General features: G+C 40.7%; 1 protein-coding gene across 2 annotated transcripts in view; it reads left to right on the forward strand.

Annotated features, from left to right (window-relative positions):
- The window catches only part of ALKBH8 (alkB homolog 8, tRNA methyltransferase), a 51,923-nt gene that overhangs the window by 16,253 nt on the left and 8,163 nt on the right, over positions 1-27,507 (forward strand). For both annotated transcript variants that reach the window (XM_080815182.1, XM_080815183.1), the window contains 4 exons: positions 952-1,022; positions 13,622-13,728; positions 23,756-23,907; positions 26,458-26,714. In XM_080815182.1, coding sequence (XP_080671308.1) covers positions 952-1,022; positions 13,622-13,728; positions 23,756-23,907; positions 26,458-26,714 — 587 coding nt within the window. The remainder of the gene's footprint in view (positions 1-951; positions 1,023-13,621; positions 13,729-23,755; positions 23,908-26,457; positions 26,715-27,507) is intronic.

Below are 27,507 nucleotides of genomic sequence, written 5' to 3' on the forward strand. Positions count from 1 at the left end.
AGATCTACACGTTAATCCCTTGAGGAATTTGTGTCTCAAAGTGTAGGTAAGCAGACTGACCCCTTTGCTGTTTGTGGTCTTTTTTTTTGTCTCAGCATTTCATGCAGAGAGGGGGAGGACACTGTTTCAAAGACACAGGAGGCCGTGTGGTGGGAGAGCCACTGAGCTTTCAGATACCCAGAAGAAGGCTGCTTGCTTGGATGGTCTTGCTCTTCGTTCCTTCTCCTCTGAGAATGTGACGACAATTCTAGGATATGTTAGTAAAAATCTTTAGGCTCCTGAATTTTTTTGCACTTTTTAGCAGCATCTTCCTGGGATATTTGTAGTAGTGAAATGCTCTTAAGGATTTTAGCAATGGCAGACATGATGGGGTTTTGAGTTTTTTCCTGCTTTTATCACAATGTATTGTAATTATGTATGTACCTGTCAGTCTTTCTGTTGGTGTGTATGATCCCTGAGGACAGGGCTCTGTCTTCCTGCTTTATATACTCCTACCACGTAGCAAAGTCCTTTTTCCTGGGAGATGCTCAGTGAAGGTAGATGAGCAGTTGATGTCGGAATGATGCGTGTGTCTAGTCTTCACACCCGGCTCTTGCTTTTGTTCTGCTTGTGCGTGGGAATCCCGTGTTCACGGGCAAACAGTGCTTCGGTATTGATCTGCCGCACGTTCTCTTGGGCTGGGTTTGGGCAAATGCCCCAGGTAAGCAGCGACTCTCGCGTCTGGGTTTCAGAGCGGAGCCAGTGGCTCTTCGCCGTGAAGTGGAGAGATTTTCCGTTCGGGTTTGGTCTGATGTCATGGAGTCACATTCACCCTCAGCGTTTGCTTTTCACTAAATGACGGTACCTTCCTGAAAGCAGCAGTGTTCTCCCTGGTATAGTGTGAGGCTGTGTGTGTCTTCAATCTACTGACAGGACAAATGAAATGACCTATTATTTTATTTTCTGTCCCAGGAATTCCTGCTCATATTGACACACATTCTGCTTTTGAGGATGAGATTGTTTCTCTCAGTTTGGGGTCGGAGGTAAATGTTTAAACATTTTCATTAGCCGTCAACAACTCTTACCTTATCCGATGCTGTTTCATGGGATTTCCCACACTTCTTAAGTAAAATGAGGTAGGATTTAAACCTTAGTAAAGGTGCTAATAGCACCTTTATATCTTATAGAATATAAAGTGATCATAGCCTCTTCTTTCAGGTGTCTGAAGTTTTATCCATCAGCTGATCAGATGGTAGGAAAACCCCTGTTTTTTTCACATATTTTTACACGTTTCACTTGCAGCTGGTGAAGACAAGCCAGGCTACCCTCCTGACACGTGCAGCAGTGCCACCTAGTGGCGACAGATGGTGGCTGCGCGCCACCGAAAAAGGAACACAAAACTAAAATGTGTGTGTCCAGAATTCTGATACTTTTCCACATAGATTACCTGATTCATTCCCTTCAGAAACTCGGAGGAGTCCAGGATAATATGCTGATTTTTACAGACGAAGAATTTGAGGTTCATGTTTATTCATCGACGTGTTTGTATAGCGGCACTTTCCTTGAGCTGCTCAGGAACATAGAAGCAGCATGATTTAAAGGGATGGGTACAAACCGCAGGTAGAATTCTAGTTAGAAATCAGAATTTGAAGTCCAGAAGAACCTTTAAGATACCAGGTCCTCTAATCTAACCAGAGGTTGCTTCAAAATCTGATCTTGTTCCTAGAGGCGAATACTGTTTCCTAGGTTGTTTGTTTTGTTTTGTTTTGCCCTTGTGTAGTCCCTATCACAAGGTTTTTGGTGCTTTGGCTTTTTAACTGATACTGAACTCATGTGATGATGGCAATGCTGTGACGTGAGAGTTAGTACTCTTTGACATGTCTTGTCACCCACATGTGGGGATTTTTATTAAATGCTTTGTAAACAAGGAGGACGGGTAGGAAAAACAAAGAGCTCTTCTCTGTCTGGCTTGTTTTTATTTTACCTGTTATCCTGGCTTGTGGCTTTAGGGGATCAGTAAAGAACGTCTTTGTCTTTTCCTCTCCAGCTTCCTTTCCAGCTGAGAAAGGAGAACACAGCTGGAGATCAGAGTGTCGGCTTTACTACTGAGTAAACACGGCAGAGAATGGCTTTAGATCTGTAGCCAAGTGGACGTATTAATACTTATTCTCTGAATTAAAGTGACTTGCCATGCTTGTCACCGCTGCAGTCAGACAGATGGAGACCTTGCTCGTGGAGGCAAGGGCTTCCTCTCTAACAGGACATGAAGGAGCACATATTAGGTTCTACAGACCATCTAGATCTGAAAAAGAGAGCGAGCAAAGAGCTCAGCTGAGCGACTGTGGCCCCAGGCTAGCCAGTGGCCCAGGCCAGGCCCTCTCTCCTGGGCAGTTAAAAGTGAAGGAGTGGAGGGGGCGCCTGGGTGGCTCAGTAGGTTCTGGGACCAACCCTTGATTTCAGCTCAGGTCATGATCTCAGTCAGAGTTGTGAGATCGAGCCCTGAGTTGGGACAGTCAGCAGCGATTCTGCTGGAGATTTTCTCCCTCTGCCCCTCCCCCTGGTCACGTGCATGCACTTGTTTTCTCTCTCTCTCTGTCTCAAAAAAAAAAAAGAGTGAAGGAGTGGAGAAAAGCCAGGTATGTTGTTCCTTTACTTTTACTCTGGTGGAAATTTCTGCCCCACTTAGGGAAATATGAGGAGTGAAACTAAATGTTCCTCCACAACTGGAAGTCATAAAGAAGGGAAAACATGCCCTTTACCTGCATTGATGATATGCTGCAATTGTCACTTCCACTTGGTGTCTCTGAAGGCACATAATTTTTAGCCGCCAATTTGAATGATGGAGTTCTTGGCTAAAGCCGCCTTTGTAGTAGCAGGAAAGCATGCATATTACGCCTTATGACAAGACCAATAGATTTTCTTGTTAAGAGGTATTTTTTGATGGATAGCCAATCTTTGTAATTTTGGGGAAAAAATATTTACTAAACATGGAAGTGTATCATGATATTTAAAAAGTTGACTGTATTTGGAGCCCTTTGTTTCGTATGTAAAATGGGATTAACATTAGCTCTTGTCTGGCGGAAGGATTGTGAGTTAACTCTTGAAACTGTTTTCTAACTCAGAGTGGTTCATACGTGCAGACTTACTAAGGTAAGCTGCTTCTTTGGTCCCTTCCGGGAAGGTTTCCCTTCTGTAACAGAGGGAAGGTCAGGTTCCCATGGCCTCAAAATTAAGATTTCCGGTGGTCCCCAGAAAGGTGGCTTTCACCTTTTCTTCTTGCATTTACGCACCTTTGCACCTGTTCTGTTTGCTTTTGACACTGTAGTTGTTTGCACTCTCTTCTGACTCTGTGCCCCAGACCTAGAACCTGTCTCCCAGACTTCTGTCCCTTTTTCTTTATTTCTTTGACAGCCTTAATTGTTGTAAGAAATTTACTATAGGATCTACTCCAGCTTCCATCCCATTGTAATAATTTGTCAGTGGCACCATTGTTTTTAGTGTTTTGTTTCTCCTTAGCTAAAATTTTAAGATTATACTTAACTCTTTACTTGCTTCCTTTTCCTCGAAAATTTCTGAGAACTCCTAATTTGTTTTATTGAGTGTAGTTGACATACAATATTATATTGATTTCAGGTATAACAGTGATTTGAAATGTATATACACTACAAAGTGATCACCATAACAAGTCTGGTTACCGTCTGTCACCCTACAAAGTTAATACACATTACATCAAAATTCACGGAGAGACTGACCAAAGGGTTACCACAAGGAGCACAGATGGCTGTGGGTTTAAACACAGAGATATTTGGAGAAGTACTAATTTTATAAGAAGTTGGTTTGTCAGTAAATATTTTTTATTATGATGATTTTTGCAACTGAGTGGGGTGAACAGTTGGGTATCTGGTTAATGAAGGCTTTGTCTGTTGAATGCCTGTTGGAGGGCTCCGAGTTCGTTACATTACTCTCTGGGCTCATGCTTTTAGCAAATAGTTACTAAGTCCAGCTTGATCTTCTGAAATATAAGGTACTGAGTAAAAATTTTTTGTGAAATGTTTTGAGTGACCCAGTTTCTCTGTTGCCAGCTGAGTAGTTTTGTAGATTTTGTGTGTTTTTTCCAAACTCTGTATATTTTGCCCCAGAGATGTTCTGATGCTGTAGTGATTCTCGTCGCGTCCTGTATGTCAGGGATGACTCATAGGGTACTTCTCTTTCAGGAGTGTGTTGCTTTAACAGACAAATGTTCCCTTGTTTTCTGATCCTCAGCACAAATTGGGGGAAGAAAACAAAGATACTTTCTTGATGGGGCTTGAAACAACTAATACAGTCTGGACCCTTAGCATCCTGACCTCAAATTTAGCCTCAAATTTAGCCTCAGAATGTGTATGTATAAGCAACATTTATAGCCTCAGAAGCAGTGCAGTTTCTTCTTATTTTTATCTTGCTTCCAGGCCCCAGACTTTATTCTTCTGCAAGTCCTTGGAATATTTACATTTTGTAAAGTTCTGTCAGATAAATTGTGTCTGCTGTATAGCTCCTTTCTCCCTTCTCGGTCCTTAAAACTTGTTTGTGATATTTTCCATCATCTCTGTAATGCTCTCAGCATTGAAAGGATGACGATCTGCCATCCAAGTGGGTTTATATTTGGGCCCGTGTGTTGGTGTGGGTGTGGGAGTGCGTGCGCAGGGGCGCTCCGTAGCCACAGCTGTGGTGTGGCTGTGTATGTTGGCGGAGGTGCATCGGGCCACGTCTTCGTTTCCCTTTTATCCAGTGTGTCCCTAACATTCAGAACTAACTTGGACAAGTGGATCTGGTTTGTGAGCCAGAAGGAGATGCTTTACCTTACTTGGTCGTGTTTGTTTTTATACCTTGAATTCTGTTTTCACTTAAGCACTTCCCCTACTAACTTATGTTCTGAAGATTCCAATTTTTGTGTAATTTTCTTATCTTTCAAGATATCTTGGAAGCCAAAATCCCCTGTTGTGTAAATGGGGCAAATGAGGCAAATGAGAGTCTACTGACGATTCTTCCAGTGCCCTCCTCCTGTCCTTTATATGCTGCGGGATCCACGCTGCCCTTACAGTGAGGAGAACGGCAAGAGATATGCCTGTTCCGGGGCCAGTAATCTGCTAAAAAAAAAATCTGTTTCACAGCATGACATCATGAACTAGAACGTTCTGTTGTATTTGGAGCCTTCCAAGTACCAATTCTTTTATCTTTTCAGGTAGAATTTGTACATTTACTTTGTAGCAAGACAGCAGCATCGTATCACTGCGGGTATGTAGAACTAGAATGAAGTTTGTCAGTTGAGGGCAGAAAGCTACAATAGAGGCCTATTTAGGAGATGCAGTAGAAACTGGTGATTGGCTGTTAACTAAGAGGTCACTTGAATTTGGGGATAATAATAATAATAATAAAAGATACATACATATTACAAACACTGTGTTTTAACCTACCTGTAAATTCACTCACCAGTATTTTGATGTAGGGCCTTTCTTTCTGGGATGGTCCACAGTCTGCCTTGTCTTTCCAGCTTTCATTTCTTTAAGGTGAAGCAAAAACTTAAGATACCTGTGACATCTGAGTGATTGTATTTCCAAGATTTTATTAGTGAATTATCACATCTGTTACAGCAATTCATTATTTTGTTTACTTGTACTGAGTCTTTTAGGAGCATTCAACCTTATGTATAGAGAAGAAAATTCTGTCTTTTCCTTTGTCAATTTCATTGGTTTCCATAATATATCATTAAGTAACTGCAAAATAAATGTGGATGGCACTGAGTGCTTGACTTGTCAAGTATATAGCTCAGGTGGTAAGAGTGGAAATGCATGAAGGTGTTGGAGAGTTGCCTGTGATTTGGGGGCTGAGCATGCCCCCATTCCTTCTGGAAGGAATGCAGCATCTCGGTTGGTTAAATAGGTGTCTCTTAAAAGAGCTTTTATTTCTGTGACCTGCAGGATACAAAAATATTTCCAGCCTTGATTCCCCGCTCCCCACCTCTGACTTTGGACCTGAACATCCAACTCTCTAAAAGACATTTTCTTTTTTCTAAGTCTGAACTCATCTTTGTTTTCAGCCGTTTACCACCCACTGCTCTTCTCCCCTTCAAAACAAAATCAACTTTTGCTCTTCCTGAGTTTCCTGTTCTGTTTAGTTGTCCGCCAGTGGATCGATTTAGACCCTGGGAAATAGGTTTTTTTTTTTTTTTTTTTTAAGGATTTTATTTATGAGTGAGAGTGAGAGATCATGAGCTGGGGGGAGGGGCAGAGGCAGAGGGAGAAGCAGACTTCCCGCTGAGCGGGGAGCCCCACATGGGGCTCCATCCCAGGATGCTGGGACCCGAGCCAAAAAGAGCTGCTTAACTTGAGCCACCCAGGCTCCCCAAGAACCTGGGAAATGGTCTTGACATACATTTTTATGATAGTGAATTTTGCTTTCAGGTACTGTTTTAACTACATCCGCCAATATTTTCTTTGAAAAACAGTTCCTTGTGGCATAATTGTCATGCACTAAACTGCACGTGTTAAAATAGATGCTCATGGTGCGCCTGGGTGGCTCAGTCGTTAAGCGTCTGTCTTGGCTCAGGTCATGATCCCAGGGTCCTGGGCTCTCTGCACGGCAGGAAGCTTGCTTCTCCCTCTCCTGCTCCCCCTACTTGTGTTCCCTCTCTCCCTCTCTTTCTGTCAAATAAATAAATAAAAATCTTAACAGAACAATAAAATAGATGCTCATGAAAGCTTCATGGCTTTCAAGATGTTGAATGTGTCCATCATCATCCCCAGAAGTTTCCTTATCTCCTCCTGTTCCTCAACACCTTACATCATGACTATTTTCCAGAGTCTCTTATATGGGAAGATATACTCTTTGCTGTATGGCTTCTTTCACTCAACATAATTACCTGAGATGCATTCAAAGTCTAAACTTATTTGGTATCTTTTTTTGCTGAATAGTATAAGAACTTCAGAAGTCTTTAACTCCGTTACTCCCTGATAATTTATATCCTTTTATTATTGTGTATTTGAATTCTCTTACATTTTTTTTAGATACTTCTTTGGCAGTTACAGTCAATGTTCACTTAGACATACTGTTTTTGTTGCTCTTCATTCTTTTATGTCACACCTCCCGTCTGGGATCGTTTTCCTTTTATATAATGCAGCACCCTTGACATTCCTTTAGTCCAGGTCTGCTGCTGGCCACTCTCTTTCTCCCTCCCTCCCTTTCCTTCTTTCTTTCTTTCTTTCCTTCTTTCTTATTTTCTTTCTTTCCTTCTTTCCTTCTTTCTCTCGTAGCCATTCTAAGAGTGGTGAGGTGATATCTCATTATGGTACCTATGGAAAAGTACTATCCTAAATACATTTTTCTTTATGAGGAGTGATGTAGGGCTAGAGATGTATTCATGACTATTATCGTTCTTTTTACTTCAGCTTTCTCATTTTGGTTACCTGTGTATATGAATCTGTTAATTTATTCTGCTCAAGGAGGAAAGCTCAGAAAATAAGTAAATGAAATTTAGGAAGCCTTCTGTCCAAAAATGTGAGGCATATTGCCCTGTTCTTTTCACATAAATTGTTTTTGATAATTTATTCATTCAAAAATACTTGTTGAGTATTATCTACTAGACAGACTCTAACAAGTAAATAAGGATAAAATCTCAAAAAATGTTTTTTAAAGCTAAAATGTTTCATTACCTTCGGAGCTTTGTCGTATATAAAATAAAACTTATTTTTGCTGAAGTAGTTTGTGATAGACTCTTGTTTTTGGAGTCCAATTTTAGGTGATGTGGTTTTTCACTTCACAGTTCCTACAGAGGAATAAAGTCACAGTGTGATAAATGAAAGCAGATAGCAAGTGGTCTCAGTGCAAAGCATAAACATAATTATATTATAGGCTTTTTTTTTAATTTAAGATTTTATTTATTTGAGAGAGAGACAGAAGGAGCAGGGAGAGGGACAGAGCGAGAAGCAGAGGCCCCACTGATCAAGCCCTATGTGGGGCTTAATCCCAAGACCCTGAGATCACTGAAGTCAGATGCTTAACCAACTAAGCCATCCAGGTGCCCCGATATTGTAAGCATTTATAAGCTAAGCATTTATAATATGGGATATTCAGTAGTGGCTAGAGTCTCCCCAGTTTAGCATCTTTTCTTTTTCAGGCTTATTTTTCTGTTATGCAAGGTTTCCTTTGCTCTCTTTTGCGCCTTTTGCAAATGTGTTTCGACCATTAAACTAAAAATACTTCCTCTTGTTTTACATTCTACTTGAGCTCAGCCGGATAAAACAGTTCAAAATCACATGTATTTGGGGGTGGAGATGTGAGATGGCAGCTTCTACTCATGCGGCAGCTGAGACCCTGTTCTGTAAGGCAGAGTTGTATAGAAAGGTGGAATTTGCTGACATATGCTGTAAAGTAGATTTGTTTGTGGTGTTTTCTTTTAAAATTTTAGCCTCGCTTTGCTTGTTTTCCATGCACAGTACTGCAGATAGGTTCCTGGGTACATATGCTAAGTGTATACATGGTACCTGAGCAGCCGGGGGTTTCCACACCGGGTGGTGCCCTGCTTCCCGCATCCCCTCTGCGAGGCAGTGGAGGCAGTGAGAAGCCAGTGCGTTGGGGCTGCGGTGGGATTTCGCTCCTGCGTGGCCCAGGTGAGGGCCCACTTTGCTCCGCCATAAAGTACCATCTTTGTGTTCAAATATGCGAGAGTCTCCCCCTCCTGACAAGAATACGGAGGCCTGTCCTTTATAATATTGCTCCTGACTCCAGCACGAGGGAGTGGAGTGTGGTTTCTTCCAGTGATTTTCAGATGGGCCGCCCTGGGTCTTGTTCTTGCCATCGTTTCTCTCCTTTGAGTTTCACGAGACTGGGTGATCTTGCAGTTGCAGTTTTCAAGAAATTTAGGAAATTTCAAGGCTCCTGTTTTTGTTGTTTGGAAACCTATCTTGCTAGTAGGAGACAGTGAAGAGAAACAGATTGATTTCAGTCTTTGATTTTAACTTGCCTCAGGGAATGGAAACTGAGCAGGCTTATAGGGGAGGAGATCGAAAGGTCATTGACAACAGCCGCTGGTCTCCAACGTGTCCCAGACAACATTTCTATTAGGTCCTCTGCCCTGGAATAATATGGCATGTCGGCAGGCTTCTCTTCCAGCTACTTCTCAGCTGGCCAGAGTAGACTTCTAGGAGTGTCATTTTTGTAGAGAGAGAGAAAATTGTATTTGTTTTACTAAAAATGTTTTCAGTTCCTTGTCTCCCCAACGATGGACTAATGATTTCATGATCTGCTGGAATCCTGTATTTGTGATCCAAGGAGAGGATGTAAAAAGACAATGTTGACATACCCAGAGTTGCTCGTCAGTAGTTTGTAGCTTTAGTCTTGGCCACTTGCAATTGTGTGTCTCCTTCTCTCCTTCCCCTCTTGTCTGAAGACAGCGGACATGCTCATGAGGTAGCATCACCTGTTTGCTGTTTACGATAAAAAGCAAATTCTTATTTGGGTCCCATATGTGTTCAGTAACAACCAACATCAGTGCAACTGCAGAAGATTTTGTATTTGGCAGGCTGTGGGAAGCAGGTGGACTTCTCTCTCTTCTGCTCCCTTCTCGGCTGTGGGATACTTTTCTGGTCAAATAGAGTGATCTCCACCATTTGGGCATTCGTCACTTTCTGTGAATCACATGTTCTTCTTCCCATCGTGTTGTCTCTTGTGTGTATGCCCTTAGGGTTTCAGAAGGCTAACCGTCTCAGCCCCTTTCTAACCAGTAAGGATCTACATTAAGTTTGTGTTCTTATCCGAAGTGTTCCCAGTAGCAGTGTACCCTCCATTTTCCCATTTAGCTCACATGGAGATCTGTTTATTTCATGTACTTTTCTGCTGTGAATCTTCTCTTCACTTGAGTGTTAGAGTGATGGCTGTCTCTGGCGTTTTCATTCCATTGTACTTTGGATGCTTAAAGGTTTTATAAGATCAGAAAGTCTAAGATTTTTTGTTTGCTTGCTTTGAACTGAACATTATCCTCAGTCATGCCCCACAAGGTTGCTGGAACCTTGATCTTTATTGACTCTGCCATCCTGGAAAATAAGGAAGGTAGGTAAAACCAAAAAGAATAATTGGAAAAAAGGTCCTGTGGAGCAAAGCTGTCACATGGCAGAATGATTCAGGAGTTGCAGGGAACATTATTGATTGTGAATCCTTTGTGAGTTTTTTTTTTTTTTAAAGATTTTATTTATTTATTTGACAGACAGATCACAAATAGGCAGAGAGGCAGGCAGAGAGAGAAGGGAGGAAGCAGGCTCCCCACTGAGCAGAGAGCCCGATGCGGGGCTCGATTCCAGGACGCTGGGATCATGACCTGAGCCAAAGGCAGCGGCTTTAACCCACTGAGCCACCCAGGCGCCCCCCTTTGTGAGTTTTTAAAAAAGCCTTCTTTTCTCTCTCTCTCTCTCTCAGTCTTAAGCATTATTTAGTTAAAGATATTTTATTTTTTATTTTTATTTTTTTAAGATTTTATTTATTTATTTGACACACAGAGAGAGAAATCCACAAGTAGGCAGAGAGGCAGGCAGAGAGAGAGAGGGAAGCAGGCTCCCTGCTGAGCAGAGAGCCTTATGTGGGACTCAATCCCAGGACCCTGAGATCATGACCCAAGCCAAAGGCAGAGGCTTAACCCACTAAGCCCCCAGGTGCCCCAGTTAAAGATATTTTAAATACGACGATAGTAACAATATTTTATGATGGACTGTTTTAAGAAAAATTTTATTTTTATAGAAAATGTACTTTTAATTTTATAAGTAAAAATTACTTTCTTAAATTAAAAAAGCAAACAAACAACCCTGTGCTTTCACATTAGATAACATCAGAGGTAATAGAAAACATATATATTGGTCTCTGTCCCCAGTTCCTGGTGCAGAACTCCTGAAACACTTGTAAATTTCCTACGTGATAGGAGTAGTAGGAGCATTTTTTGTTCTAATGTTTGGTCGTTCACCTGGGTCCTGACACAGAGTTCCTAAATCCCTTGGAATATCCTGGGGGATGGCAGTATATTTTGTTCTAATGGGATGACTCTTAGTGGGTGCCTTGATGAGGGCTATTCACCGGAAGACCAAGCCATGGTTAGAAGCTTTGAATTTTCAGTCCTGTCCCCTGTTCTCCAGATGGGAGTGAGGCTGGAGATGGACTTAATAATGGATCGTGTCTACGTGATGAAGCCTCCATAAAAATCCCAATAGTATGGGGTTCAGAGAACTTCCAAGTTGATGAATGAACACATGGCAATCCTAAGAGAGGGGCGTACCTAGAGAAGTCAGGGATGCCCTGCACCCCTTCTCACGTCCCTGCCCCATGCATCTCTTCCATCCGTTTGTTCATCTGTCTCCTTTGTCATATCATTTTATAAAAAACTGGTCAATAGTGAGTCAGCTGTTGTGATGAGTTCTGGGAGCCTCTATAGCAAACTAATAATGGCCATCAGGAGTAATAATAAGTATTGTGTGTATTTTCTTACCTAAGTCCTGTAATAGTTGGCTTAGTTGGGAGTGTATTGTTCTTCCTTGAAACTTGGCTTCTGTGTTCAGGACAAGTATTTCCAAATTAATTAGTGTCACGTTCATACTTATTAGTTCTAATCGTTTGCTTAAACTGAGATTTCCCTATTTAAAAATCATTACTCTCCGTTGCTGGGAGGAAATGTGTTTGAATTTCACAAGTAAATAGGTACTGTGTATTTGTCACACATACGAGTGCTAATTAGCCAGAAATCTCTAGGTGGGCAAGGACATGTCCCTCACTCCACATTGTGGCCTTTGATATCTCAGACAATGAAAAATAAGTATTTATCTAAAGAATAAACTGGAGTCTAGTCTCTTTGAGTATTTTCCCATCAATAGCTTCCATTGCCTTAACCCACAAATTATTTCCTCTAATAAAATAATTAATAAATGTGCTCATTATTCTTTCCTACGTGTGGTTTCTTCCGAAGATTGAAACTTCTATGTATTGGTTTAAAAATGGGTCACAGTGCCTTTTTCTCCCCTTCAGCTTTTCAGTATGAAATTTTCCATACTGAAAAGTTGAAAGAATTCTACAGCAAATACCTATATACCCACCACCTAGATTCTATAGTTAACATTTTAATATATTTACTTTATCAAATATCTATCTATCTGTCTATCCTCTTACTGGTATATTTTACTTAGACATTTTGGGAAGTTGTGGGTGTCCATGCACTTCACCCCCACAACTTCGGAATTCATCTGCAGTGTTTATCAGTAGAATGTTTTCAGAGTGTGGCTATTTGAAATTATATGTGATCATTTAGGAATGGGTAGTTGTTAGGAAATGAAATTCTATCATCTTACCTTATTTTCCATGCTTCCAAGGGAAGAAAGCCACTTAGTTCTGTATAATTCTTTGTAGTTTAGGAAGAATTCTCATGTCTGTTTTCGAATTCGGACAGATAATATTGCTGATAGTAACAGTAGCTAACACGCCCTGTGCCAGATACCACGCCAACCATTAGCCTTTAACAAAGATGCTAAATTCTGTTCCTCCCACTGATACTGGGTATTTATTTTCAAGTGGAGTGATTTGTTCATTTAAAAATATTTTCTAGCCCTGTGGCATGCCTTTTGAATTCACATTTGTTAGCTGCTGCTGCGTTTAGACTGAACTCTTTGGGGTTTGGGTTCCAGAGGACAAAAACAGTTTTTTGGGTGTTGTGTCTTTATTGGTTGTTATCCATAATAATACTTGAGCACAATTTAGGAAGAGTTGCTGAAAATATTCCTGCATTTTTTTATTATCTTTTATAAATTAGCCTTTAATATCCAAAATGTTGAGTGACTTTAAAGGCAAAATGGGTCATATGTGAATAGGCATCTCATGGTTGTTTGGGGGGATTATTAATTAATTTTTAATATCCTGTGAATAACTATAGCTGCTGTTTTTCATATTTATTTTGTGCCAGATACTGTGATTTATAACCATGGTATATTTAATTCATGTAACCAGCCTCAAAAGGCTGAAGGCCCTGAGGCACGGAGGGGTTAAGTGGCTTGTCCTGGGTCACGTGGCTAGCAAATGCAAGGGTCAGGATATGAGTATTTCAGCTCTAAGTCCTAGCATTTGACCACTGCCCTAGTGTTTTGCATTTTGCATATGGTCCTCAGACCACCTGCATCATGATTTCCTGGAGCGACTGTTACAAATGCAGACTCCTGAGCCTTACCCTAGACTTGCCGAGTTTGAACCTATGGAAGAGTATGTTTTTTAGTCATTCAGTTGGTTTGTATTTTTAGGGATTTATTTTACTTATTATTTTAGAGAGAGAGCACACAGGACGAGGGGCAGAGAGAGAGGAAATCTCAAGCAGACTCTGTGCTGAGCACAGAGCCCATCGCAGGGCTCGATCCCAGGACCCTGAGATCATGACCTAAGCCAAAATCAAGAGTCAACTGAGCCTCTCAGGCGCCCCATTCAGTTGATTTTTATGTGCTCTGAAGTTTGAGGACCACTGTGCTATGCTCTTCTATAAACATCATGTTTTAATCTCTATTAACTGAGAAAGATAGCCAGAATCAGTCATTCTTGTCCTTGGAATATTGATGTTTTGGATTCATCTTTATGCTTTTGTCTTTCCTTCAAGATTGTCATGGATTTTAAGCACCCAGATGGTGTCACAGTGCCAGTCATGTTACCTCGTCGGAGTTTGCTGGTGATGACCGGGGAATCTAGATACCTCTGGACACATGGGTATGTATCGAAATGACCTTGGTGAAAGAATGCCTCTTGCTTTGTGAGAGTTCTCATTCTTTCCTGCTTGAGCCACCAGAATCGTGCCCCATGTCTGCACATTGTGGTGTCCAGGTTTCAACGAAACCCCGTGGACCTCTGTGCCCTTTTTATGGTAAATAATAACCTTTTATTTTGATTAAATTTAGGTTTAATGGAAAGTTGCAAACATAGATAATGAACTCCCTTCACCTTTCATCTAGATTTACCAGTTGTTACTAGTTGTGAACATTTGACCATGTGTTTTATTGCTCTCAGATGTTACCGTTATTATTATCATTGATGAATCATTTGAGAGTAAACTGCAGACATCCTGCTCCTTTCCTCTTATATCCTTCACTGCGTATTTCCTGAGAGCAAGGATACTCGTTATATAAGGGGTTGGCAAACTGTGGCTCATTGGCCAAATTCAGCCCTAGTCTGCTTTGTGCAGCTCATGAGTCAAGAATGGCTTTTACATTTTTATTTGTATTTTTAAAAATTTATTTATGATTATTAATTATGATTGTTATTTTGGGTTTTGCATTTTTAAAGAGTTGTAAAAAACAAACAGCGAAGAATATTTGACAGGAACTGTATGTGGCCCTTTTTGCCTTAGATGTTTACTATTTGGCCCTGTTACTGAAAAAGTTTGCGACCCCTATGATACAAAACTGCTGTGCAACTTGAATTCAGAAACACCAGCACTGATAAAATATTCTTATACAATCCGTCATTAACTTCTGCTAGTTGTACTTCATAGTACAGTGCTGTCGAAGACTGCTAGCAGTTACGGGAGCCAAACCCGATTTACTCAGGGGCTATCACGGTAGGAGAAAAGGGACGGCAGTAGAGAACTGGGCTGGATCCCAACTACAACAGGAAAGGTTGGGATAGACAGCCGAGGAGCTGGGAGTGGGCGTGGGGCAGGGCAGTGCCTGGAAAAATCCCAGTGGAAGCATCAGCAGGGGTGGGGATGGGAGGGGTGGGTTCTGGCCAAGGACCGTATCATTCTTGCTCATCACATCTCGGCTGGGGGATAGTTGGGCAGTGAGGAATTTGGTGGGTACAGGGGGATTCTAGTTAAACCGACTCAGCAGGATTCTTGCCGAAGTGGGGCTCTTGGCGGACATGCCCAAGGGTGGGGATGAGCTGGGCTCAGGGGAGTCTGACCGCAGTGTGGTCAAGCAGAGAATCTTGGTCAGTGGTTTGTGGCGCGCTCTCCCTCTGCTCCCGGACTCTGCCATGTGATTAGTTGTCCGTTCTCTTCAGTCATTTTACTTGGAAACAATTCCGCAACTTCTCTTTGTCTTTCTGGACATTGGCATTTTTAAGGGGGCCAGTTGTTTTATAGAATGGCCCTCAATTTGAGTTTGTTTGATTGAATCTGATCTCAAAGAAATGGGTTATGCACATTTGGCAAGAACATAGCTTTAGCCTTTGGAGGAGAAGCATCGCACCACTGAAATTTTCATGTATTCTGCTTAAAATACTGCTGAGTTCTGTGCTTATTAATAATGTCCTTTTTGGAGATTTTAACTGATGCATTTAAGAAATCAAAGAAACGAACATGTAAATGATTCTGTGACATGTTGAAGGTGATCCATAAAAACAGATGGCCTGATTTTGTGCAATGAGGCTTAAATTTACCTGATTTATTTTTTCATGGCCATCTAAAATATTTTCACTTGCAGTAAATGAAAATGGTGAGGCGATCCAGTGGTTTCAAGTATTTCTAGAATTGAGAATATTCACATACTATCGGTACATTTAAACTTAAGAGTAATGGTATTTCAGCAAGTACAAAATGAAAAATTACTTTTCATAGATCTTTTTATAAACATATTTTAAATTCTGGATAATGGTACAGATTAATTCTCCTAAACATCATTTCAATCGCATTCTTCTCTCTCTCTTTTTAAAAAGTTTTAATTTTTATTTATTTGAGAGAGAGAACTTCTAAGTGAGCATTGAGGGGGTGAGGGTGAGGGGCTGCAGAGGGAGAGGGAGAAGCAGTCTCCCCTCTGAGCAGGGAGCCCAGTGTGAGGCTTGATCCCAGGACCCCGGGATCATTGAGGGGATCAATCCCCCAATCACATTATTTTCTTGTTGAGAGAATATTGTGTGGGGACTCCTGGGTGACTCATTTGGTTAAGTGTCTGCCTTCAGCTCAAGTCATGATCTTGGGGGCCCAGGATTGAGCCCCACATAGGCTCCTGCCTCACCAGGGAGTGTGCTTCTCCCTCTGCCTGCCCCTTTTCCCTCGTTGCATGTGTGCGTGGGCGCTCGCTCTCTCACTCTGTCTCAGACAAATAAATAAAATCTTAAAAAAAAAAAAAGAATATTGTGTGGTTAAATGTTAAGAAGTATTTATCTCTGAAAGATTGAATTGTAGGCGACATTTATTTTTAAACCTTTCTCTAGAATCAAAATTCTTTACAATAATTTCAGGGAAGAAAACCCCTCAGTATTATTTTTTAAAGGCTCCCATTGAAACCCATTGCCTGTAATATGATTGTGTGTGTGTGTGTGTGTGTGTGTGTGTGTAGTGAAGAGGAGAAAGGGTAGGGGTAGGGCAAGGAGGGAGGGCTACAGTTAGAGATAGAAGTAGAGGCTGACCAAATAATACACCAACCGTGGAGTTATTCATCAGAATCTCTGGGTGGACAGGAGAATAAGTTGAAAAAGCACATTTAATACACTTAAAAATATGCATAAATCATAGGACATACACCTTGATTAAAAAAACAAACTACTTTGATCTGTGTGCTGAAAGCAAGTACTAGAAAGCACTGCTGAGGGACAGGAATTGAAGAGGGTTGATTTGGGGCTCCTGCTGGCTTAGTCAGTGGAACGCGTGACTCTCAATCTTGGGGTTGTGAGTTCGAGCCCCACATCAAGGGTAAAGTTTACTTTAAAAAAAAAAAAAGGTTGATAAACTCTGCCCTGCAAGGTTAATTCCAGACTCTTACTTTGATCCGGTTCGGATTTACTCTTCTAGGCGCCCTGCCTTAAATCAGAATGGGCAGTCTGGAAGGCCCTGAGGCAAATGCAGCGGGCAGCCATGTTCTCTTTGGCTGGGCCGGGGTGTTCCCCGGGGCGGCATTTTTATGAATTGCCTGCAGGTACGGATCAGCAGCTTTCACCTAAAACTCTGGGTCTTCAGCTTCTTTTGGGAATTGGGCAGCCTGACAACGTTGGGCCCTTGGATGCCTTGGCCCTGCCACTGGGGACCGTCTGTGGCCTTCTGTAGACGAGGACTGCGTTCTTAGGCTCCCCCCACCGTGCTCTGTTCTGCCCCTCGCTAAGCCTGAGCGTCAGCTGGCCTGTGTCCCTGTTCCCCTGCTGTTGTGTTTGTGTTGGGACAGAGCTGCTTGAAAATGAAGTAAATTTTGTCTGTGCTAGAAGTAGGGAACGGGAAGCTAGAGTGAGTGGGAAAGTGTGTTAAGAAAAGTGGAAGAAAACACTTTGTTGTTTTGAAATGAAACCCATTCGTATGTGTTTAACAGCAAACTGTGTTTCTAGGCAAACCCACGCACTTCCCTCCTTGAGGTTATTCGACTGGCTTGGCAGGCATTTATCTATAAGTTTATTTGACTCTCCTTTTAAATTACTTTTGAAGCATTTTCTTTCTGCTGGGCCTTGTTCTCAAAGTTTGACACAGTTAGCTCGCTTAACTCATACAAGTCACAGTGGAGAGTTTGTTCTGTGCTTTGTCCCCATTTTTAAAGGAAATTGGAGCATAAAGAGGTTATGTAACTTGCACAAAGTCACAAAACCATTCAGTGGCAGAGCCAAGATGAGAAGCCGGGCAGTCTGGCCTCAGAATCTGTCCTTAACCTTGTCATTCTGGCTGGACTTGATCGCTCCTTCTTCTCCAGATGTTTGCTGTGCCCTTTGGCCTTTACTCCTGTGCCAGCACTCAGTGCAATAAATTCCCTTTTCCTTTGTTTTTAACATAGAGCTCAGCTCTTCCTTTTGATATGTAAAACTTTTTCTGGGGACATTAACCTGAAATAATTTCTCCCTTAAATTCCTAAAGATTGTATTGCTTCTGCTACTTTGAGATGTCTCTTCTAGTGAACTCTTATTTAAGTCTAAAAAAGGTTTTTATCTTTTTATTTAACATTTTTTTCAACTGGATTATAAATTTGAGTAGGGAGGAAAAATAGATGTTCAGCAATGTGTAAAGAATTCATGTTAAGGATTAATCTTAACATGGATTATCTACTCCTAAAAACCTGAGATTGGTTCCAAAAGCAGTTAAGTACTGCTTGGCCTTTGTCTAAGATGTAATTTTAGGCAAGTAAAGTAATTGACTTAAAAAGCTGTGATAGAGAACTGCTTGGCCCTCAAGAGGGAAATTTACTTGCTACTAAGAGTTTCAGGATACACGTTGTTCTGAGCTATCTTGACTTTGTTTAATACCATAGTTGTACTTATTTTCCTCTATCAGGGTAACAATCATATAAATTCAGGCAACGTTTGCCTGCTTTTACTTCTTAAAAAAATTGCTTTTGGTGCAAGCTCTTTTAAAAAGAGCCACTCTCCTTATGTGTTTTATAAGACCAGCATTACCCTGACACCAAAACATGTCAAGGACATTACAATAGCAGAAAATTACAGACCAGTATCTCTTGTAACAGGTAAAAAAAAAAAAATCCTAAACAAAATAGGAGAAAATCCAATTGTACAATATATAAAAAAGAAAGTACATCATGACCAAGTAGAGTTTATTCCAGGACAGCAAAATTGGCTTCACATTTTGAAACCAAACCATGTAATTCATGACATAAAAAGAACAAAGGTGAAAAAATTATTTAATCATCTTGATTGATGCAGAAAATGTATTTGACAGAATTCAGCATCTGTTCATGATAAAAACTTGGCAAACTAGGACAAGAAGGAAACTTCTTCAAGCCAATAAAGGGCATCTGTGAGAAACCCACGGCTCACATCGTATTTAACATTGAAACAGTGAAACAGTGAATGCCTTTTCCTAAGATACTCAACAGGGCAGGGATGTCTGCCCTCACCACCTCTCTTTAATATTACAGTGGGTGTTTTACATAGTATAATAAGTCAAGAAAAAGAAATAAAAATCATAGGGATTTGAAAGGAAGAAGTAAAACTCTTTATGATTGTGGATGTAGAAAATCCTAGGCATTCTACAAAACAAGTGCTAGAACAAAAAAGTGAATATAGCAAGGTTGTAGCCTATGAGGTCAATATTCAAAAATTAGTTTTTGGAAAATGAAATAAAATGCTTTTTAAAATAGGCATACCACATTATCTAACTTCATTCATCCATTGATGGACACTAGGTTGTTTCCACGTCTTGGCTGTTGTAAATGATGCTACAGTGACGATGGAATGCAGGTATCTTTTCAAGTTAGTATTATTTCCTTTGGTTAAAGATCCTGTAGTATAACTGCTAGATTACAGGGTAGTTCTATTTTTAATTTTTGAGGCATCTCTGCACTGTTTTCCGCAGCGGCTGCACAAATGACATTCCCACCAGTAGTGCCCAGGGGCTCCCTTTTCTCTACACCCTCACCAACACTTGTCATTTCTTTTCTTTTTGATCATAGTCATTGTTACAGGCATGAGGTGATACCTCACTGTGGTTTTGATTTGTATTTGTCCGATAATTAGTGACATTGAATTTCATGTGTCTGTTGACCATCTATATGTCTTCTTTGGAAAAATGTCTATTAAGATCCTCTGCCTGTTTTTTAGAAGGTTTTTTTTTGCTATTGGGGAATTCTTTATATGTTTTAGATATTAACCTCTTACCAGTTATATAATATAAAATATTTTTTCTCATTCTGGAGGTGGCCATTTCATTTTGTTCATGGTTTCCTTCACTGTGCACAAGGTTTTCAGTTTGATGTATTCCCACTTGTTCATTTTTGCTTTTGTTGCCTTTTGGGAATTCTAACAACAGATTGAAGTAATAGCATAACAACGACAAAATGAAAATTGAGAACTGAAATACATTATATTTTTTCATTTTAGGATCAAATCCATTTTAATTATATGGTTGAACTTTCTCTTTTTTAGATGTGTAGAAAAAAATTACCTAGCTCCTTGTAAAGAGGCATCAGCCACTTAAGTATAAAATTATGCTTTTTATTTTTATTTATTTATTTATTTATTTATTTTTAAAGATTTTATTTATTTATTTGACAGACAGAGGTCACAAGTAGGCAGAGAGGCAGGCAGAGAGAGAGGAGGAAGCAGGCTCCCCGCCGAGCAGAGAGCCCGATGCGGGGCTCGATCCCAGGACCCTGGGATCATGACCTGAGCAGAAGGCAGAGGCTTAACCCACTGAGCCACCCAGGCGCCCCTAAAATTATGCTTTTGAATCATTTGCTGAGATCTTTGAGGCTTAGCGTGTTCCCTCTGAATGTAAAACCCACCTCTAAAGGAGATAGGTTAGGTAGGGTATATCCAGCAGAAAACTTGGACTCAGAAGATTGAAATCCTAGGAATAAATTTAGCAAAAATAACGTTATGCAACACATATACACTGAAAATCATGGAACACTGCTGAGAGAAATTAAGGAACACCAAAAAGAATGAAGAGGTAGAGATGCCATTATCAGGGATAGGAAGCTTAATATTGTTATCAGTTGTCCCAAGTTGATCTAATGTTTCAGTGTAATTCCAATTAGAAATCTGAAGACTTTTTTATAGAAATTGATGAGCAGATTCTAAAATTTATAAGGAAACGTGAAAGATCTAGTATAATCAAAACAGTCTTAAAGTAGAAGAATAGTGTTGGAGGATTTATTCTACCAGTTTTTAAAATTTACTAAAGCTATATAATCTAAAAAGTGTATGGGATGCCCAGGTGGCTCAGTTGTTAAATGACCAACTCTTGATCTTAGATCAGGTCTCGATCTCAGGGTTGTGAACTCAGGCTCCATGATGGGCTCTAGGCTGGATGTCGAGCCTATTTGGAAAAAGAGAGAGAAAAAAGAATGTAGCGTTGGTGTATAGATAGACAGATAGACCAGTGGGCTGAATATGTTCTCATATATCAGGTCAGTTATTTTTTTTTTATTATTATTTATTTGACAGAGTGAGAGACAGTGTAACTAGGGGGAACAGCAGGCAGAGGGAGAGGGAGAAGAAGACTTCCCGCTGAGCAGGGAAGGGCTCAATCCCAGGACCTTGGGATCCTGACCCCAGCTCAAGGCAGATGCTTAACCAACTGAACCACACAGGAGCCCCACAGTCAGTTAATTTTTGACAAAGACACCAATGCAATTGAATGTGGAAGGAAACTTTATAAACAGGTGGTGCTGGAACTATGTCCTTGTGGAAATTAAATGAACCATGATCTGCCTCATAGCCATTTACAAAAAGAGTAATATGAGGTAGGTCATAGATTTTTTTTTCCCAAAGATTTATTTATTTATTTTGAGAGGGAGCATGAGCATGATCAAGCTTGGGGAGGGGCAAAGGTAGGGGAGAGGCAGAACAAGAATCCCAAGCAGACTCTCCACTGAGCGTGGAGCCCGACTTGGGGCTTGATCTCATTGATCTCATGGCCCAGAGATCATGACCTGAGCTGAAATCAAGAGTTCAACGCTTAATGGACTGAGCCACCCAGGTGCCCCAAGGTAGAGCATAGATTTAAATGTAAAAGTAAAACTTACAAAACATCTAGAAGAAAATACAAGAGGGGCGCCTGGGTGGCTCAGTGGGTTAAGGCCTCTGCCTTCGGCTTATGTCATGATCCCAGGGTCCTGGGATCAAGCCCCACGTCGGGCTCTCTGCTTGGCGGGGAGCCTGCTTCCTCCTCTCTCTCTGCCTGCCTCTCTGCCTACTTGTGTCTGTCAAATAAATAAATAAAATCTTTAAAAAAAAAAAAGTCTTAGAAGAAAATACAAGAGAATATTTTTGCAACCTTAGGGTAGGCAGAGGTTTTTAAAGAAAGATTTTAGAACACACTATAAAAGGAAGAAAAGATTAACTGCATCAAAATTAAAAACTTACTTGTCAAAAAATATCATTAAAAAATGAAAAGGTATGCCACGCATGGGGAGAAAATATCCAGAATACATGTATCTGACAAAGGTTTGGGCTTAAGATTTGAACAGGTTCTTCATCAAAGAAAGTATCAGTGAATGGCTAATAAGCACATGGGAAGATATACAGTATTGTTAGTTATCAGAGAAATGCAAATTAAAACCACAATTTCAGGAGTGCCTGGGTGGCTCAGCTGGTAAAACATCCAACTCTCGGTTTTGGCTCAGGTCTTGATCTCATGGGTCCTGAGACAGGCTGCAGGCTCAGTGGGGAGTCGGCTTGAAGATTCTCTCCCTCTGCCCCTCCCTCCACTCGTGCATGCATGCTCACTCTCTCTCAAATAAAAAAGTCTTTAAAAAAAAAAAACCCAGAAAAAACCCACCACTATTTCATACCACTTGCCACCTACTAAAATGATGAAAATTAAAAACTCAGGTAATACCAAGTCCTGGTGAGAATGTCAGGCAGCCTGGAACTGTTCCATTATCTGTGGTTTTCTGATGTTGATGTTCTTGACACTCAACTAGATCTCCCTTACTAAGAAAGATGTGTTCAAAGCTACAAGGATAATTAGGTATTTGTCTATTTCTCCTGTTATTTTTTTGTTTGCTTTTTGCTTTATGTATTTTGAGGCTGTGTTGTTAGTTAGAGGCATACAAATAAATATACGTGGTGTTTATATATTCATGTCGTATTGACGCTGTTGTTATTATGAAATGTCCCTTTTTGGGGCTCCTGACTGGCGCAGTTGGTTAGGTATCAGACTCTGGATCACTCAGGGTCATGAGTTCAAGCTCAATGTCCCTTTTCATCTCTAGCAGTATTTATGCCTTTGAAGCCTGCTTTGATTAGGATAGCTATACCACTTTCCTTTTGTTTTTGCTTGGAACATGCAAAATACTTGTCTTCTGTATGTTATATCTTTTTTTTTTTTAGGATTTTATTTATGTATTTGACATAGAGAGAGAGAGATCACAAGTAGGCAGAGCAGCAGGCAGAGAGAGAGGGGGAAGCAGGCTCCCCGCTGAGTAGGGAGCCGGATGCGGGGCTCGATCCCAGGACCCTGAGGTCATGACCCAAGCTGAAGGCGGAAGCTTAACCCACTGAGCCACCCAGGCGCCGCCCCCCCCCCCTTTTTTTAAGATTTTATTTATTTAAGAGAGAGGATAGTGAGAGAGAACACAATGGGGAAGAGAGGGAGAAGCAGGTTCCCCACTGAGCAAGGAGCCTGATGGGCCACTTGATCCCAGGACCCTAGGATCATGACGTGAGCTGAAGGCAGATGCTCAACTTACTGCGCCACCAAGGTGCCCCTGTATCTTTTTATTTTTTCCTCCTATCTTGATTTTCAACCATTCTATGTCCTTATTTTAAGGCGGGTGTCTCTTGTAATCAGCATATAATTGGACTTAATTTTTTTTTAACCCATTCTGACATTCTTTGCTCTTTAATTGCATGTTACATTCTTTTTACATTTGACATAATTATTGATTGGATTTAAGTTTACTGTTTATGTGTTTCCTTTTTGCTCCATCTGTTCCTTGTTTTCTTTCTCTTTCCTAAGAATTGGTATTAATTAAATATTTGTGGGCGCCTGGCTGGCTCAGTCAGGATCAAGATCAAGATCAACCTCTTGATCTTGAGGTTGTGGGTTCAAGCCCTGTATTGGGTGTAGAGATTACTTAAAATCTTAAAAAAAAAAAAAATTTAAATATTTGTTACTATTCTATTTGTATTTCTTGAATAATTTGTTAGTGTACATTCTTTTACTATTATCCTGAAGATAACTTTTTAAAAAACAGAGACTTCTATTTCTTTGTCTTTTTTCTGTAGTGCTTAACAATTGGGGAATCCAATAGATATTTGCCTTAAATTCTTAATTTGGTCTGTTCCCTTAATATTTTTAAAAAGACATGAAATATTTTTATGAATACAATGTTAAATAAATTATTTTGACTGTTGTTTTTAGAATCACACCCAGAAAATTTGATACTGTTCAAGCATCCAAGGGTCATAAGGGTGGAATTATCACCAGTGATGTTGGCGACTTAACTTTAAGCAAGAGGGGAATAAGGACATCGTTTACATTTAGGAAAGTGAGGCAAACACCGTGTAATTGCAGTAAGTATATAGTTTTGGTTCCACTGTAAAATGGAGTAAATCTAGTGTAAAAGTCTTTTAAAGTCCCATCAGAACCATGGAGAGCTTTGTTTTAACTTCTCTAATGGCATTTCTCATATTCTGTGTAATGTTGTACTTAATGTAGATTTTTCTTAACTGCCCCCATTGTGTTTATATCCCTTAAAGGCAGGGAATACATTTTATTCATCTTCATTTTTCCCTACATATAGTACTTAAGCATAGTTGGATGCCAAATAAACATTTTTTTTTAATTGAAGGCACAGTTATTATAGCTAAATAAAATTTTAGGCCATTAAAATATCAGTTGTACAAAAGTAGGTTTTATTGGAAACAGCTTGTCAAGTTTCTAAATTATTTCTAATTAGCCCAGCGAGGAGTTAGAGATGACCACTTGTTCCATAGTAAGTAGATACTCTAAGGGCATAAACAGTAGTTTGTGTTTTGGCCAATTTGGAAATCTAGGAGGGAATAAAAGAAATGCTCAAAAACTTGTCAAGATGTTATTCTGAATTGTCTATACAAGTACATCATGACCTGTATTTCTTGGACTCATTGAGTAAAAATCTCTTTCATTTTGTAAATAGTATGTGGTAGAAAACTTAAAATTGGTATATTTTATATCTTTTTTTTTTTTTTTGCTGAATTTGTTATCTTGATGTTAGTGAAGCTTAAAACAAATTTTTGTTTCTTTTACTAAAAGTGTCATTGAGACATTGAAACAGCAAATTTTTTTATCAATTAAAAAAGTGTATTTCATATTTGTTGAATGTCTGACACTGTTCCTAGTTTTACAAGATACTGAAAATTAAAGCACGACCTTTCTCAAGGTTCCTGTTTTTGAGGAACCCGAGGTACAGTTGGAGAGACAAGCTGGTTTTCTTCTGCAGAGGTTTCTTTGTTGTGGAAATTAATTGAATGTAAGGCACAGTGTAGAAGGTCTGAATGTATATTCAGTTTACAGATGTTTTTCACGTTCAAGGCCATCTTTTTGGATCCTTTTGGTCAAAATTTGTGAAATTTTAAGGATAAGTGTTGCCCCCCCTTCCTTTTTTAAAGATTTTATTTATTTGAGAGAGATCACAAGTAGGCAGAGAGGCAGGCAGAAAGAGAGGAGGAAGAAGGCTCCCCGCCGAGCAGAGAGCCTGATGTGGGTCTCGATCCCAGGACTCCGGGATCATGACCTGAGCCAAAGGCAGAGGCTTTAACCCACTGAGCCACCCAGGCTCCCCTTTCTTTAGATTACTTAGCTGTTTATAATTTCTAAGACAGTAAAATGTTGCCAGGACCGGCTTAGGGTCACTGTCGCGTATGCAGTAGTGTAATCCTGATGTGCCCAAGATACAAGGTAACCCGTCTGTTGTCACCTGCACTTGTTAGAGCCGTCGGGCTTTCTTAAATTCTGCATGAAATGTTTAGAGTTGCCCTTCACATGGTAGCAGAGACAAGCTCTCTCCCTCCTCTTTCTCGAGGTTCGGCACCCTCTGATTAGAGTTAGGGAGAATTCCCGAAGGTGCACGCTGCTGCCCACTTCTGAGCGGCCACATGATTTCTCATTATTGCCTCTGTCCTGACTATGGCTTCTCCGGGAGCACCACTCTTTCCTCCTGACTTTGCTGCAGTAAAAAGATGTGTCTCGTAGACTTCGGCCGAAGATAAAGGGAAATTATAGCATAACAGAAAACAGGCAAGGATTTGAAATGGATGTTAGACAGGTTGCAGGGAACAGGGACAACTTCAGAATCCATTTAATTAGGATGTTAATTAGGGTAACAGTGTATCCTCAACTTCCTTTGTCATCTCCTTGAGTTGATGGTGGTTTCCTTAGGGTGTGTTGATTCTGTTGAAGGAGGCGATGCCTGTAGTCACTGAGATTGTGGGCTCTTGAGTCCCCACTGCCTGTGTGCAAATCCTGGCTCTGTGACTTACCATCTTTGTCGCTTCAGGATTGTTACTTAGCATTCTGTGCCTCAGTGTCCTCGTCTGTGAAACGGACGCAGTAGTTCCAGCTCATGGTGTTACAGTGAGAATTGATACCATCCGTACAAACTGCTTCAAATAGCGTTCATTCAGTGTTTGTGGTCGTAACCAAGTGACACTTTATCTTAGGTCTTGTTGTCTTCCCCAGAGTGCTAGGGCCCCAGAACCCCTGTTTCCTTTGCTCACCAAGAGAAAAACCCTAACTCCTATTAATTCAGCTAAATTTCTTCCGGTTAAGCCAGGCCCATCAAGATGCTTTCCTAAATTAAAGGACCCTTCATCCCCAGATGAACTAGGCACCTGCATTGTTAGGCGGTTGTAGAACTGCAGTTCATGTCTTAATGCAGATGGATTTTCCCTTCTTTTTATTTGGCCCCTCACACACGAGATTGGACTTGTTGGGTAAGAGCTGTTTTTAAACTATTAAATCAGAGCCTGCTTATCCCTCGCCACTGAATTTGCATTGAATTGCTAGTTCATTTAAGAAAACATGATACCTTATGAACCACTGGATAGAAAGAAAAGGTTTGTATTGCCTTCCTTTTCCATTAGGTTACCCTCTGGTCTGTGACAGCCAGGCGGAGCAGACCTCCCTGTCGCTTCCCGGGAGCGCCCGAGAAGCCTGGCAGCTGGAGCGGGAGCACGTCCATCGGGTCTACGAGGAGATTGCCGGGCACTTCAGCAGCACGAGGCACACCCCGTGGCCACGCGTCGTGGACTTCTTGAAAGCTTTGCCAAGTGGTTCGTTAGTGGCCGATGTTGGCTGTGGAAACGGGAAGTATCTTGGCATCAATCAGGACCTATACATGGTAAGTCACTTTGCTTCTGGCTCCCTTTCGGCTTTGTCTGTTATTCACCTTCTGCCTTCTGCTAGAATGCTGTTTTTTAGGTCACTGATGAAGAGTTATAACCAACAGATGGAAAATTTATGAGTACTCCTACTTTTTTTTTTTTATTCCCCTGAGAATTTGGGGGCATGCATGCCATTATTTGTAGTGTATGTGTGTGTGTTTTCCCCTCCCTTTAGATTTTGCTTATTTTATCAGTAAAACTATCTTAAATTTATTAAACTTTTTGCAGATCAGAAAGGATATTTAGAGAGGCCCCTTTCTTTGCTTTGATCCTTCTAAATGTGAGGAAATTAAAGCTGATATTTTCATCCGTCTGTTATAAATGAAGCAACTGAGACTCATAGACTATATTACTTCCCTGATGTCCTGTAATTAGGGGACAGAGCTGAAACTTGAACTCATGCCTCTGACACCAAATATAGTGTTCTGTTATTCATAGTAGGAGAAAATAAAGGTTAGTATTTGTTGGTGTCTTACTCTTGAGGAAACCAGGGCTTAAGTAGCATAAACCATGTGATCGAGGTTACAGCACGAGGCGCAGGATCTGAATCCACTTCTTTCTGTTGCCAAATTTCTGTTTCCAGTTGTTATGATTTCCTTTCCTGCGGTCCACTTTTTTTTCTGCCGTGCTGGGAAGGAGATCATTCTCCCTACACTGGTGCGTTATTGTAAATAGCCATGTCAGCGCTGCTCTGAGAGGACCGAAGCTTCCCTTTCTCAAGATTAGGGGCAGGAGGACTAGAGTAAGGAG

The sequence above is a fragment of the Martes martes genome, assembly GCF_963455335.1.
Source record: "Martes martes genome assembly, chromosome: 10".
NCBI classification, from domain to species: Eukaryota; Metazoa; Chordata; class Mammalia; order Carnivora; family Mustelidae; genus Martes; species Martes martes.